This window comes from Stegastes partitus, unplaced genomic scaffold (genome assembly GCF_000690725.1).
Source record: "Stegastes partitus isolate 25-593 unplaced genomic scaffold, Stegastes_partitus-1.0.2 Scaffold3637, whole genome shotgun sequence".
Classification (NCBI taxonomy): Eukaryota; Metazoa; Chordata; class Actinopteri; family Pomacentridae; genus Stegastes; species Stegastes partitus.
Window position 1 is genome coordinate 94,710 of NW_007581368.1, and position 15,714 is coordinate 110,423.

Consider the following 15,714-nt stretch of genomic DNA (forward strand, 5'->3'; position numbering starts at 1 on the left):
CTGAAACAAACTGAAAGTGTAACTAGGGGGGAATCTATAGTATGTAGAGCCACCATTTCCCCCCCAGTATTATTAACACCCATGGACACTTGGAAAAATGCTTCAGTTTTTATTGTCTATTACAATATAACTTTGTTATGCTGCACAAAAGGTATTTTATTTTGTTCTCCCTTCCTCTGACCATGGCTAAGCTGTCTCCATAGAGGTTCAGGACTTTATATTGCAATGAAAAATGAGCCCACAGTATGTAGAAATGTGATTTAAAAAAAAAACATTCAGAAATTGTTAGGGCTTCAGAGGGTTAATAAAGTCACTCAAGCTATAGTTATGCATCATGGTTTTCTAAAAGCATTCTTCTTTGTTTAATTTATTACACTTAACAGATTCATGTTGTTAAAAGAAATATGCTTTGTCTAAGATGGAGTTTAAGCAAAACATATTTCCATGTCTCCTCTTTTTTTGTTGTGAGTGAACAGAGATATAATACTGATTGGATTGGATTGAACTGGTTAAAGGACTAGTTGAAATTTTTGGGGCAATCTGCTCATTCAGCCAAGAGTGTGAAGATCTTTACTACTTGCGTATGTGCCAGTTGAATATGAAGCTGGAGCTAGTCTCTGCTTAGTTTAGTTTAGCATAAATATTGGAGAAACTTCTGAGTTTCCAAGAGTTACTGCAGCTAGCCAGGAGACTGTCCACGTCGTAACCTTGTGTAAAGTCGTCATTTTTGCCCTTTATCTCTTTCTGACATTAAACAAACAAGATAGAACATGTCCTTCGTAGAGCTTCAGCACCTAAGACATGCTGATAGGCAGATTTTGTTACTAATATTATTATTGTGCTGTTAAGATTACATTTTTAGGCTTTTATTCAATAGCATAGTGTAGAAGTTTTCAGGGCATTTGTATCTATGTGGTATGCACCCCAACCACTCAGCTATCAGGTCACCTTAAGTAGGCATATATTTAATGGACAGATATAAAAGTGGTATCAAGTTTGCTATGTTACTCATGACTATTCTCTTAATGAAGAAGAGACTTTTTTTGATCACCTGAACAATTGCTCAAAACCTGTCCAAACCACAGTTGACCTCCTGCCTCCAATCCAATAAAAACACAAAAAAGCAGAGGACTTTTGTAAAAAAAAAACAAAAAAAAAAAACTAAATGATATACATGAATTGACTCAGCAGGGATCATTTTAAATGACAGAAGCTGATCTAGAGCACAGTAAGTACTCAAAACCTATACAGAGTGCCTGAGAGCATTGATTTTGCATTGTACTTTGAATTGTTACCTGGAGCCTGAATTTTGTATTCGTATTTATTTACCTTTACCCAAAAACGACATGTAGAAAAGACACATTTTGGCACTTAAAATAATGTGTCTCCTCCAGTGTTTCAATAAAACCTACGTCCAAGGTTCCAATCATAGTTTTATCTGCATGTTAGATTTATCAAATAGTTTCTTTTTTTCTCTGATATTTTTTCTTTATCTTTTTTTCTCTGATATTTGTCTGTAATTTGCCACATTACCTGTGATTAATTTGTATCTGTGTTGATGGACTGAAAATACACTCTAGTTGCAGTTGGTACTAGTGACTTTGAAATATATGTCATAATACTGGTTTGGGCAGAATAGGTGCTTTGCCAAACAAAAACCTTAAATAACACCCAAACATAAAAAACATAGCAGTACTGATTGCAACGGTGCGCAGTTTTTCTAAATTGTAAGTGTACACTGTCTGTGTTATCCTCACTGATGTTGTCTCCATTTTTCCAGTATCGCCACAGTACACCCTACGTGGGACCTCCTCAGCAGTATTCTGTACAGCCCCCGGGGTCTGGCACCTTCTATCCTGGTCCAGGGCCAGGGGAGTACCCTGCCCCATATCGTGAGTCATTAATCCAGCACAGATACACATTCAGTGCTATTCCCACACTCATAAAATCTAAATCAACCGCACAATAGCACAAATACACGTTCAGCCTTGTGTTCCCACAGAGCGGGGAACTTAATGATGTTTTACTAAAATGTCTCTTCTTCTGTTTTGTCTTTCTGCTCTTGCATATTCATTCAGATACCCTCAGGTACCACCCACCTGTCTCACCCTCTGTCCCTGCTCCCGTTCCCACAGCTGGCCCACCCTACTACCCAGGACAGACTGTGTACCCCCCCTCACCCCCTATCATAGTGCCTACACCACAGCAACCTCCACCAGCCAAGCGTGAGAAGAAAACAGTGAGTATCTTAGTAGTTCCTTTGCCTTTTTTTTTTTCTTGAGAAAATATTTGACACACATGAACACTGACCCGACACTAACAGTAACAGTTAGTAAGGTTTTTTTATGTTGTATGTCAGTATCAAAGTCAGTTTAGTCACTGTTATAATTTTTTATCAAAAAATAGCTGTTTTGTAATTAGCATTCACCTGGAACAACAACAACAACAACAACAACAAATGGCAGCTCTAGATACCAATTTCTTTACATTTGGTTAGCACTTGCAAATACAAGTTTACAACTTAATCTTAAAAAAAGTACAATTTAATAGTGCTGCACCACTTCATGATCTCACAGAAGCCCCTCTGTCTGCTGTGCCCAATATTACTCAGTCCACAACATCAGAAACAACGAAATATCAAAATGTTCTTCTCGTATTTGGTGAGGCGTTGATGTAGACTGGCCTGGCACCCTTATAACAGCGTTACAGTTGTGTGTTTGTGCATTCCCATGTGTACGGAAAGATTTTGTAAAACAATTTGTTCAGAAAAAGCTCTGTATTAGTGTGGACAAGGCCTTCACCTGCACAAGACTGTAATGGCAATAATTAGTCTTTACATTTTGACAATACATTTGTCTCACGAAGCCTTGATAGACATGAATTATTTTAAAGATTTTTTCCTTTTGGACATTTGCAAAAGTATGTATTTTCTAGTAAGAATATAAAAATCTGTTTTTTATAACTGTAAAGCCTATACTGAGTCAGTGATGGACTCGGCTGTCACTCTCAGTATACATTTTCAGATCCTTCAACAAAAGTCATGCAATGTAACATTCAAAAATAACTACATTTTGTTATTGGTTGATAGTCTACTGTTTTGTTAATATTAATACTTGAAGATATTTTATGTTACTCTCCATTCTTTTCCTTAGAACAACTATTAAGACTAGCATTATATTATCACGTGCAGCCAAGTGTGGGTTGTTCATTTTTCTTGTTATAGCAACATCTTTTTATTTGCAGTATGGCGCTTTCTTCAGGACTCTACCTTACATTACAGCTGATGAGAAACATGCATAAAATGTGGCTGCTGCGGGTTGCTCTAAGACTTGGGCGCTTTAGTGAGGTCTGGTTTTTTGTGCCATTGTCCTCCCAGATCCGTATCCGTGACCCCAATCAGGGTGGCAGGGATATCACAGAGGAGATCATGGCAGGGGGTTCAGGGAGCAGGAATTCAACACCTCCTGTCGGTCCCCCCTCCTCTACCCCTACCCCTCCACAGGTATGACTCTCTGACACACTCACCCACCTCTCACCTGCAGTAGTTGTAGTTGGAGTAGCGCAGCAATAGGAGACGAGGGACGTCTCATGTTGCTTGGTCCCAGCGTGAGCTCTCTGCTCTAATGTCTTCTCAACCACCATGTGTGTGACAGACAGGACATGGCCTCTGTGTCTTTGGTAATTTATTCGGACATCTTGCCCTCTCATAAGAAATTCATGACGGCTTTCGGTCCAGGATGTTACATGCCTGTAGTTTGTTGCTCAGGATGTATAAAAGTCCATTTTTACATAGTCTCATGAGCACTTTTACTAGTACATAAATGTGACGGAGTATTTATGCTTTTTAGGTACACAAGCTGTCTTGGTTTCCTCATCCTACATTCCTGAGAACATTTAACCTGCATATTAATGATAAAGAAATAGTTCATCAACATCATTACACATCGCATATGTTTAGATGTAAAGTTGAAGCTTATTAAAACTGCTTTGCACTTAATTGTCTTCTAGTGATACATAAATTCACTTGAATCTTATTAACAGCTGGTTTAATCTTACACCTGCTTTCTTCCTATCAGTGTTTCTATTCATTCACTATCTTTTACAGTAGATTGCACATGTAATGTCTGTACACTCCTGCTCCTTCTACAGAATCCACTCAGATCCCCTGATTCTGCAGAGTCTCTTCAGTCTGACTGTTAAAAAAAAAAAAAAAAGAAAAAAAGGGGGAAAAAAAAGAATTTGTTTGGCACACTGCTTATAAATATGGAAATGTGTGGGGCTCATTCCTGGTTTTAGGTCCAAAAGTAATGAAACAGGGATTGGTTGTAAATATTAAAGTAGCCCCTTTTTTTTTTTTAGATGGATACAATTTAAATGCCTTTGTCTTGAGCCTTAAAAACTACTGACAAAGGCTATGGGCACATTTTAATTAAATGAAATTGCCAAGCTCAAATTAGACTGTTTGTTTGGATTCTGAAGAGGGAATCTGTGAGTTCTTCCTCCCTGTGTCCTTCCGTGGATGTTAACAGTGTCTTTCCTCTTTTTCCTCTGTCTTTTTGTGCCCCCTTGATTTCATTTCTTTATGTATCTCTCCTCTACTCTATTTTACTCTGCATTGTCCTGAGCCTTTTCCCTCTTGCTGCCTTTACTCCTGCATCGATCTTCATTCTCCTCGCTGTCTCTCCTGTCTTGTCCTCCATCGCTGTCCTCTTAATCTAACTCATACCTCGTTGGACTCCTTATTTCTGCTTAATTCTGCATTTGGGCTTGTTTATTTGTTTGTGTGCATGCTTGCCTACATCTCTGTGTCTCTCTCTCTGGTTTTCTGTGTTGCTAGTTTTTATGGCCGCACCCTCATTATCCTCACATTTTCTACCTCAAATCGCAGCAGCTGAGCAGCAGCCAGACTCCAGAGCAGCAGCAGCCGCAGCCTCAGCCTCCTCAGCCTCCTCAGCAACAACAAGCCCATCCTGGAGGCTACACGTTGGAGCCACCGCAGCCCCAGCAGCCCCAGCAGCCCCAGCAGCCCCAGCAGCCACAGCAGCCACAGCAGCCGTTGACAACTGGGGCTTCAGACACCAAACCAGGGCCAGGTCTGCCCCAACACTCCCTTTCTTTCTTTAAAATACATTTCCAACACCTAATAAGTAGGGGCTCCATGCTTAACAATCTAGCCAATTTAACTATAATCACGTGTTTGAATTGTCAAAACCTAACATTAGACCCTCGAGAAAGTTACACTAATATTTCAAATGTCATTTTTAGTTTTACTGCCCCCCATAATGCATAACAGCAACCAGTGTCCTTCCACGTAGATATCTTTTGTTCAAACAATGATTTTCAAACATTTTATGTATCGCTTTTCTTTTCTCTCTTACGCAAACTGCACACTGAACGCTTCCATTTTCATTTCACTTGCTAATCAGAATGATGAATCAGCAAAACTTCCTGCTCTTCCTGTAATTATCTGGAACATTTCACCAGGTTTTAACTGGAACACTCCATGCCAAGTCAACCACTGTCTCTTACCTAGGTTTTTTTATTTCCTGCTAAAAGACTATGTACCGTATATAATAGAGAAATCCTAGATATTAGAGCCGTTGGGATACTTTCTATCAAATTACAGACACTTTTACAGAAAGAGGTTCAAATTTTGATAAGTAGTAGAATAAATTTAAGTGTGTTATAGTTCTACGCAGAAATGCATATCTTTATCAGTTTTCTTATGAGGACAGATATATACTTAGTTTACAAACTTCCTAGAGAATTATTCCAGATTTGACATAATTTTGGGAGATTTTTGCCAGATACAGCCTCTCAGAAACGTTAAAAACACATTGTTGCAGATCTTACGTGCTATTTTTGCTTGTCTTTCTTTAAATATTAACAACTGCTGCTTTAAAAGTGTTACAAATAAGCAAATGTGCAACTAGTATTATGTCTCTTACTTTTTCTTTTTTTGCATGTTAAAAAAAAATCTAATGTAGAACACAGTATAAAAATATAAATCAATTTCTATAAAAATGTGGCGTAGATTACAAATAATGTAAAAATTGAAGATGTACTTATTTTTTATTTTTCTAATCAAATAATTAATGTAGTTACATTTTTCACATGTCAATAGTTGGAATACACTACCTATCCTCATTCATTTCTTACCTTACAGCTATATAAAGAACAGTCATGGATAAGATCTTTGACTTTTTTGATTGAAGAGTTATGCCTGAAAATACATGTGTGTGCAATGCATAATCCTTCGTTACATCAGTTACCATAGCTGAGTGCTGACGAGCTCTAGGATATTGTGCATGTGCTTAACCAGGTGAGCTACCAAGGCTCCCCATAAATAGCCTTTTTATACCCTGAACTATCTCTAATTTTGAGGACAAATTAAGATTTGACCCCCGTCTCTTTGTAATAGTAACTTTAGCTATAACTCTCCCATGGCTCTAAAATGTAAGATTCCTCTGTCATATTGATTGATCATCTACCAGAATATAAATGAACAGAATAAAACAAAAGAATAAAACCTGTCTGTCTGGCTTGTTGACTGCTAGTGTTTTTGTTAGCTTTTATGCCACAGATTGAAACAAAGCCATGTTTCTATCTAAACATCTTTATACATGTGTCTGTTTTGAAAAACTGTTACCAAAGTATGATGCAAGTGTTACTTTTGCCCTTAATGACTGAATTTTGCAATCATCTGCTCCTGTCTTCCTCCTCTCAGATGATACGCCAAAATTGGAGCCAGTTGTCCAGAAGTCTTCCTCACCTGGGCTTGTGCAGCCTGAAGCTCCCTTGGAGAGACTGGAGGCCAACGCTCCTGTATCTGAGCCCTCTCCTACTGTTGAACCAGAGCTTCCCTTCCCTTCCTCACTGACCGCCCCTGTCACCCTCCCACTTACAGTGGCCAACACCAGTGAACGTCCCTCAGCCAGGGAGTCCACCGCTTCAGCCTCTTCTCCCTCCTCTTCTGTTGGGGAGAGCAAACCCTCTTTGGCACCACCTCAGATGCCCAACACAGACAAGCCTCTTTCAGACTCCCCACGAACTCTAGCTGCCTCTCCGTCGCTGGCTCCTAAGGCTTTGAACGGCCTTGCAGACTCTGGGACAGAGCTAGACGCCTCAGCTCATGAGCCTTCTCTTCTGTCCCCAGCTGCACTCCAGCCCCAGGCCTCTACTCCTGCTTACAGAGAGGCCCCCTCCTCCTCTGAAACCTTGCCCTCTGACGTGAGGCCAGAGGTGCCCATTGCTGCTGCGCTCTCTCCTATGGCACCTGTGGCTGTGGTGCCTGTCACCCTGACCTCAAGTCCCATCCCAGCTTTGCCAGTTATGCTCCCCCCTGGCCTTCCGCCTCTAGTGCAGGCCACAACAGAGGCCGATGAGCTGAGCAAGTCCTTAGACACTAAAGACCTCATTCCCAGAGTAGGGACAGAGGTACATGGTGGCATTACTGACAGCAAAGCAGAGTCCCAGCAACAGGCACTCACCAGAAAGAGTCCCACTACAGGTACTGTGTCTGTTGCTGTTGATTGCGTATGACATCTTAGATATGTTCTATAAACATAGTGTAACTTTTAGTGACAGGCCAGCCTAAAATGTCTGCTGATTTTATTAGCCCATTACATTTTCATGGTATTATACCCAGATAGCTGAATTGAGTGGCTCTATAGTGATCCAAGGTGGTTTTTGCATATCTGTACAGCACACATTGCAGATAGTCTCTCTTTAGATGCTGTACTGACAAAGCTGATCCCAAAATAAACCCACAGCATCATCAAGGTTACTGTGAATCCAGAAAAATCAGGAAATTGGGAGAAATATTATTATTAAGGCATTTGTCAAGGTTAAAGTTAAGTTTATTCAAGTAACCTAAGTAAAATCATTTTCTGTAATTTCCTCTGGTAATTCTCATACTGAAAACCACAACCATCTGTAAACTGTAACTAAAAATATTTGCCAGGACTGTTAGGCCTAACAGTTTTAAGGTTTGCTTATACAAGCAAAAACATGTTTTTCTTGCCATCATTGGTTTTAAAAACAAATTTAACTTGTGAATCCGCTGTGGCTTGGCTGTTAATTGAGTTTCTGTAGCTGATTGCATGTTCCCGCATTTCTGTTTCCCTGCAGTTAATCAGACTGCTTCTGCTATACCAAAGACCTGGAGAAAACCAAATGAAGGGATCTCTGCTGGAGACGCACCTCAAAAGGAGGATGAGGTAAGAGAAGAGGCCTTCATTTTAAAATGCAGAATGAGGAGGGGGAAAGAAAACTCAACATTTAAGTTCTGAATTTGAATAGTCAAGCAGGGATCATTTTATATCCAAAATATGTGTCTGTTTCTCAGCCTCTAGACAGAAGTAAGCTACAGATAAACAAAGAAGAAATCAAGTGAAATGTACATGCTTGTTTTGCATTGCATTGTTTTGGAGGATTTTGTGACTTTTTTTGTTTTTTTCCCAAATAATTGGTATTTTGTTTTGGAGCAAAACTAACTCCTGTCTGTTGGGCAGAGAGGATGAGAGAGAAGAGGAAAGGCAAAATGTGGGCAGTAGTTCAAGTGGAAAATGTTTCCACATGTGTGGTGAAGGAAACAGACGTAAATGACTTTGGGGTATTGTTATCATCCAAGAGCGACAGCAAGAAGTTATCAATCATCTTCATTGCACACCCAGCCCACTGTATGTAAAGTCAGCGTGCCCCTCTCTCGTTTCCTGTCTTTTATTGGTTCACTCTACGCTTGCTGCTGTAGGAAAGTTTGTGCACCACTAAATACTGACTGACAAATGGATGGCTCCGTCTAGTCTATGTTGAACAAACTCTACAAATTTTGCCTTTTTCTTTTTTTTAACATATTCCAAAAAGATATATAGGAAGCCACTTGGCGGTAGTTTTAATCATAAATAGGTCCACTTCAGTTCAGTGTCTCTAAATGTCCTCATGAAAAGTCCCATTTTTGAACACTTTCAAAGTTCAGTGCATGAAAAAATGTGCTTAAAGTGGGTTGACTGGGAATTAACCACCCACCCACCCCAAAAAAACAACACTTTATTATTTTATCCATCTAAAATTTCACAAATATCTTTATAAATATCAATTATATGCCATTAAAAGTTCTGGCAGTTTAGAGATTGTCAAGCAGAAATTTGATGATTTGAAATGGAATGACCCATGTAGAATAAATGACTATAGAAATTGATAAATTCATGATTCTGATGGAGACAAACACAACAGCATCTCTCTACTTCAGTAAGACTACATACCTTGTCAAAAGGGAAGCTAAGGAAACCGTGGTGCCACATGAGCCCTATGCATGACCTTAACAATGACGAGCACAGGAGGATTTTGAGCTAACAAGCTTGAAGATTAAATCCCATACATCATCTGACAGTGACAGGTTTAAATCCCTCTATACTAACTATGCATTTACATTTATATTGAAGCAAAATCTGGCTGATTGTTGCAATTCTTTTGGCAACCAAATTCAGCTGTAGGGATCTGATGTAGCTGAAATCACAATCATCCTGCTGGATGAGTCAGAAGGCATTCAGTGCTTCTGCCTGTGCTTTTTCACTGTGCACAGATAGTGTTGCTTCTACATGATGAGGATTGCTGAATAGACTGGGCTTTTTAAATTATAGTTAAATGACTGTGAGGACAGTGTAGAGAAAATTGTACCAGTGTTAGGCCTGTTCACTCTGTGCCACCAATGATTGAGCTCCAGTTTTACTCTTTTCTTCTTTGTGAATTACCATTCTGGTTGTGTTACGCATATGCACTGCACTGCCAGATATTTATTTTACAATTAGGTCTCTCTTTTTTTGTACTTTAAACTTTTACAAGAAGTTCAGAGAGAGCTGCAAAATATCAACCACTGAGCAAAAAGTACTACCTTGCTTAAGAACAGCTATTGGGGAAACAAGTCATGTATTTCATAATTGAATCTTTCCTCTAAACAGGATGAGCCCAAGCCAGTAGATCAGCCTACTGGAGACCAGGCCCTGCAGTCAGCGGCTCTGAGCAGCAGCCAGGTGCCTCTACCATCAGTCTTCACCTCCGCCCCTGCTCCTGCTCCTGCTAGTAGCCCCGAGGCTGACGGAAAGCCCACCACTCCAGAGGAAAATGGTGAGGCAGAGTTGGAGCCAATGAGAAACGGAGCAGGCCACACCTCGGAGACGGAGAGCAGCGACAGTGGCGCCACCCCTGGAGACAAGGAAAACTCAACAGGGGCTCCGCAGGACATGGAAGGTCAGGAGGACTCCAGTTTTCCGAGCAAAGTTTTTTAGCTAACCTTGGCAAAATTGTAAAAACAAACCATATATTTAATCTCAGCAAGTCCTAAAAGCCCACGTTTTATTTCTGTATACAGAAATTCAAATTTTGGGTATAGCTGCTATTGCCTTTTAGAGTTGCTAGCGTATGAAGTTGCTCAGTGTACCTTCTGCTCTAATTATTTCCGGTTCAGCCGTTGTTTTGTGTCTATTTATGCTTTTTTATTATTGTTTCCTTCCTTGTCAAACTCTGCTTGGCGGTTCAGACCTGACTGAGCCAAGTGGGAAGCGTCAGTATGACAGGGACTTCCTGTTGGGCTTCCAGTTCATGCCTGCCTGCATACAGAAGCCTGAGGGGCTTCCACCGATCAGTGATGTGGTGCTGGACAAGGTAGGTGCTGGACAGATAGCACTGCAGTCTTGTAGAAGTCTTAACATTTAGACAAAATAATTGTACTGTGATAAATATAGATAGATCAACTTTATTGTCTGCCTGGTGTCAATTTTTCTTTGACTTGTAGCAAACACAGACAATATAGCAACGCATAAATCAGAGAAAAAGCCACTGATCCACAGGAAAGAAGGATAATCACAGCACAGATAAAAAAACTTCTATCCTTTAGTTAAATCAATGACTTGAAATGTTATCTCATCTCAGTTTCCTGAGCAGGTAAGCAGGTGCCTTGGGAAACTCTTCTCTTAATGTAGCACTTAAAATGGAAAGTGCCTGATGAATTTCCTTGATCTGTTCTCTATGGCTGCCGCTAATTATTTTTTCACTGTCAATTAATCTGATACTGATAATGTTCTTAATAAACTGTTGGTCCATAAAAATGTCAGGAAACATTGCAAAACAGTTTTCTAGATAAAAATATTCATAGTTCTTGCTATAAAAACTGACTTTTGATCAACACAGTTATTGCACAATAATTTCCTGTCAATAATCTACTTAAGAGTTGTAGTTGTTCAGTCGTCTATTTTGCTTGCAATTTCTCTGTAAATAGAAATGCATGCATATGTGCACTAAACTTGTTGTTTTTTTTAAGCTGCAACAATTACTTGATTCATCATAAATCATCTGCAAAAGTTTTGATCATTAGTTAGTTGTTTAAGTCAGTTATAAAGCAAAAACGTCAAACATTGTGTGGTTTCTGTTTCTCAAATTTGAAGATTTATAACAGTCATAAATGTAATGTCATTTGGGTGTTAGATTGGTAGTTAGACAACAAGTGCCATTAGAAAACCTTACCTCAGGCTCTGGTGATATTGTTGGGGGGGATTATTCATTATAGCTTTTAATAACTCAGCAATTAGGCCATTGAATGACAATGATTAATCAATAATGAAAATAACCATTAGTGTTATCTCTAGTTTTGAGCAACCTCTTTATAAAACTGGATCTTTCACTATTGCCACATAGTACCAGGCAATAGCAGACGTTGTTTTCGTTTGTTTGATTGTGTGCACTGGATCCTTGATACACCAGTTTAGTTTGCTTCTCACATCCACACATATGTATGGGTGGAGCATATGGCCCACTGAAATGCTGTTTTGATTAAAATCACATTGCTATTATGTCACATTTGGCAGTGTTAAGAGTACATGCCCCTCCCCCACCTCTCCAAAAAGAACAACCAGCCTGGCGAACAGTTGATTGGTACAATCCCAAAGTCTCATTTTCTCTGTGGGAGAAAGTGAAATCTCACTGGAAAAGAGTCGAGAGGAAGTCAAGGACAGCTGAAAGACAAAGAGATGGATTTGTTCTTCTCTCCTCCCCCACAACTATCTCACTCTCTCCTGCGTTCCTTTCCTCCGTCCTTCCCTTCCACATCTGGCTCTCACATTTCTCGCTGAATGGCCCGCTGAACAAGCCAAGCATAATTTATTACTAATACAGTAAAAAATACATAAACCAAATGCTGGTAATGTAGTATGACTGTCATTTTCAGCAGGTCACCTTTGAAGGACCACTGGGTTAGAAATTCATGCACACACATTGGCACACTCATTTCACTGACTCCGTTTGCCCTGTTGCCAGTATTACCAGGGAATCACTGCTCCCCCTGCTGTTCAGCTCATCATGTGTGTGCATGCGATGATGTATTATGTATGCTATGTGTCTTACAGATTAACCAAAACAAGTTGCCATCTCGAGTGGTAGATTCCAGAACTATTTCCAGAGGACCTGATTTCACACCTGCTTTCGCGGATTTTGGGAGGCAGATGACCGGAGGACGAGGCGCTGCAGTGAGTCACGCATGCACTTGAACACTTTCCCAACCTGCCACAGTCATTCAAGAAACCACACACGCTCTGTTAGTGTCCGTTTGTTTGACTAGAATTACCCTTATCGAGTGCAGGAACATATTTGAGTGTATCTGCTCCTATAGACAATTTGATCAGCATTGGCAGTGTCTTCTGGCAGAGGATTGTCTGCAGCTAAAATTACAAGGAGCTCCCTGATATACATGTAGCTTTGTTTAATTTTTATTCCTGTTTTTTTTTTTATTAATTAATGCAACTTGTAATCACCAGGAGTATTGACTTCTCTCTTTGTTTCTTTCATTGCATTCACAGCTTCTGAACCTTGGGGCTAGGAGGCCTCCACCCAGGAAGATCATCATGAACGTGTCAGTCAATGATGATGTTCAGCTGAAAAAATCAGAGAATGCCTGGAAACCAGGCTTGAAGAGGGAGGGACCCGCAGAGGATCCAGAGTCACAGAAAACACAGGCAGGGGCAAATATACACATATGCAGCACCAACAATGCCACACACAAACAAATGCACAAAAACTTACTATCAGCATCAGACTGATCTTCATTATCAATGGCTTGTAAAATCCATCTGATTTGAAGAGATTGATATTATAAATTCAACCATTTGGTCGAATTTGGCAAAAAATGTTAATGTCAAAATGAATGTTTAGATGGAACCTACCACAGTTTGAAATGACTCTGCATGCAGAGGTATTTTGGAATGATGTATTTAGATTAGTCTCCAAAGAGAGTGACTGATCAATGACCTGACCAATTAGCTATTTTTGTTATTGATTCCCCACAGGACCTCTTCAGGAAGGTACGAAGCATCCTGAACAAGCTGACGCCTCAGAAGTTTAACCAGCTGATGAAGCAGGTGACAGACCTGACTATCGACACAGAAGAGAGGCTCAAAGGGGTCATCGACCTGGTCTTTGAGAAGGCCATCGATGAGCCCAGCTTCTCTGTGGCTTATGGAAACATGTGCCGCTGCCTCGCCACGGTAAGCCGGCCATTCAACATGAGTCAAGTGTGGTGATTTTAGGATAAAAAAAGACATAGGCAACCCTGATAGTGTTAGCAGATTTATGTCTATCTAACTTCAATAGTGAAATTTGAAGTCTGATTTATTGGTGGGATCAGTCAACTTTAAAACAGGAGACTAAAAAATGAAATCCTGTAAAGAAGAGTTCTGTTAAAAATACATGGGAAAATCCTGAGAGTTTGTAATCCTACCAATACGTATAGCCTGCACTATATATACAGCCATCTTTTAAATAATGTAATAGCTGTTTAGATTTTAAAAAATGCTTTTTTAGTGTAGTACTGTCCCTCAGTATAACCTGCAGAAAACTATTTTGGTCTTGTCTGCTAAACACAAGAATGGGTGTTCAAGATTAAACCTTTTTTCAAGGTTTACTTCTTCTCGTGATGATCTTCATGCTAAAGTTTCTTTATTATGTTTCTCCTTCGCTACCCTCTGCTACTATGTCGACCATTCACGTGCAGCTCAAAGTGCAGATGACAGACAAACCCAACACCACAGTGAACTTTCGCAAGCTGCTGCTAAACCGCTGCCAGAAGGAGTTTGAGAAAGACAAGGTGGACGATGTGGTGTTTGAGAGGAAGCAGAAAGAGCTGGACTCTGCTGCATCGGTATGCGTCCATGAATTACTCGAGTGTTACTGACAATTTCCTTTGTAAATCATTTTTAGTACAGGGAAGAGAATGAAAATCCTAATTCTCTTTCACTTCTGCCAGTAAGGTTTTGTGAATACCTTCCCTGGCAAATGCTTCATATTTTCTTGTGTTCTTCAGGCGACGGAGCGTGAACGGCTTCAGGAGGAGCTAGAGGAAGCCAAGGACAAGGCTCGACGGCGTTCCATCGGCAACATCAAATTCATTGGCGAGCTCTTCAAGCTAAAGATGTTGACGGAGGCCATCATGCATGACTGTGTGGTCAAGCTGCTAAAGAACCACGATGAGGAATCTTTGGAGTGTCTGTGCAGGCTGCTCACCACCATCGGCAAGGACCTTGACTTTGAGAAAGCCAAGGTGAGCTGGGAAAGAAAACTGATGTAATAAGCAGGCAGGAGTAGCTGGCACTCAAGACAATCATTGTCTGTCCTTTAAGAAAGAGCTCGACGTTTGGGAAAATGTAGTTATTTGCTTTCTTTCAGAGTTAAATGGGAAGATTGAAACCAGTTGGTAAAGATGAAGCTACAGCATGAGGGGGAGGGGTTAGCTTTGCATAAAGACCGGAAACAGGAGGAGAAAACTAGCCCAACTTAATTTATTCCATACTATTAAATGTACATGCAAGGTGTAAAAATGACACATTATGGTTTTACAGAGTTATGTGCTGGAGTATTTCTTAGCTGGATACAGTATTTTCTTTGAGACAAGTGGAGACTTCAAAAAGTTAGAAACCAAAACATGCAAGACTTTAGTGTGTCAGTTATGAGCTTGAGAGGTGGTATTAGGCAGATGTTTTTGTTTACCTTTGGACACAGCCATATTAACTCTTCCCTCCTGTTTCCAGCCTTTCTGCCAAGCTAAACTAACCATCTGCTAGTTGAAATGAATTTTTGCCATGTTTTTGCTTACAGACTTGGCATTAGTATCAATCCTCTCAGCTAACTCTTAGCAACAAATTAGGACTAACTAGGGATACGATTGTCACATGCAGTAATGCTGCATTTATTTCTTTCATACATCCTAGCTCAGCCCTGACGGTTGTTGGTGTGATGTGCTTCACACAGTCTAGCTGTGCATTATATATTTAGAGGTGCACTGGCACCAGGTAGGACCTTGAACAAGCCTGATGTTTTTATATCGCTGCAGTAAAAACTTAGGAAACTCAGAAATGAAAGTGAAAGAATTCAGACTGTGTTTGCAGGGATTCTTTCACAAGGTGAATAGTTTATATTTATGCCATAGGAGCAACACTTTGATGTCTCTGTGTCTCTATGCCTGTGCTAATATCAACCAGGATAATCTCCCGTGCACTGGTTGGTTACTTGGCAAATGAAGTGAATTTGGAGGTGATTCGGATCTATACCAACACAGTCTTGATAGACATGAAAGAGAGGGTTCTGGTGGGATCTGATCCCACACCAGCTGGGCTACATTCAGTTCCAGAGGCAAAGGAGAACCTGTTTATGTAGGTTATGAGGAAACGGGGA

At 40.2% G+C, this 15,714-nt stretch overlaps 1 protein-coding gene across 1 annotated transcript in view; it reads left to right on the forward strand.

The window, feature by feature from the left end:
• Positions 1-15,714, forward strand: part of eif4g3a (eukaryotic translation initiation factor 4 gamma, 3a) — a 53,532-nt gene that overhangs the window by 22,731 nt on the left and 15,087 nt on the right. The window contains 13 exon segments of the mRNA XM_008306267.1: positions 1,781-1,892; positions 2,136-2,239; positions 3,377-3,502; positions 4,889-5,093; positions 6,728-7,510; positions 8,131-8,219; positions 9,960-10,248; positions 10,538-10,662; positions 12,399-12,518; positions 12,849-13,004; positions 13,335-13,532; positions 14,039-14,185; positions 14,348-14,584. Of these exon segments, the coding sequence (XP_008304489.1) occupies positions 1,781-1,892; positions 2,136-2,239; positions 3,377-3,502; positions 4,889-5,093; positions 6,728-7,510; positions 8,131-8,219; positions 9,960-10,248; positions 10,538-10,662; positions 12,399-12,518; positions 12,849-13,004; positions 13,335-13,532; positions 14,039-14,185; positions 14,348-14,584 (2,691 nt within the window).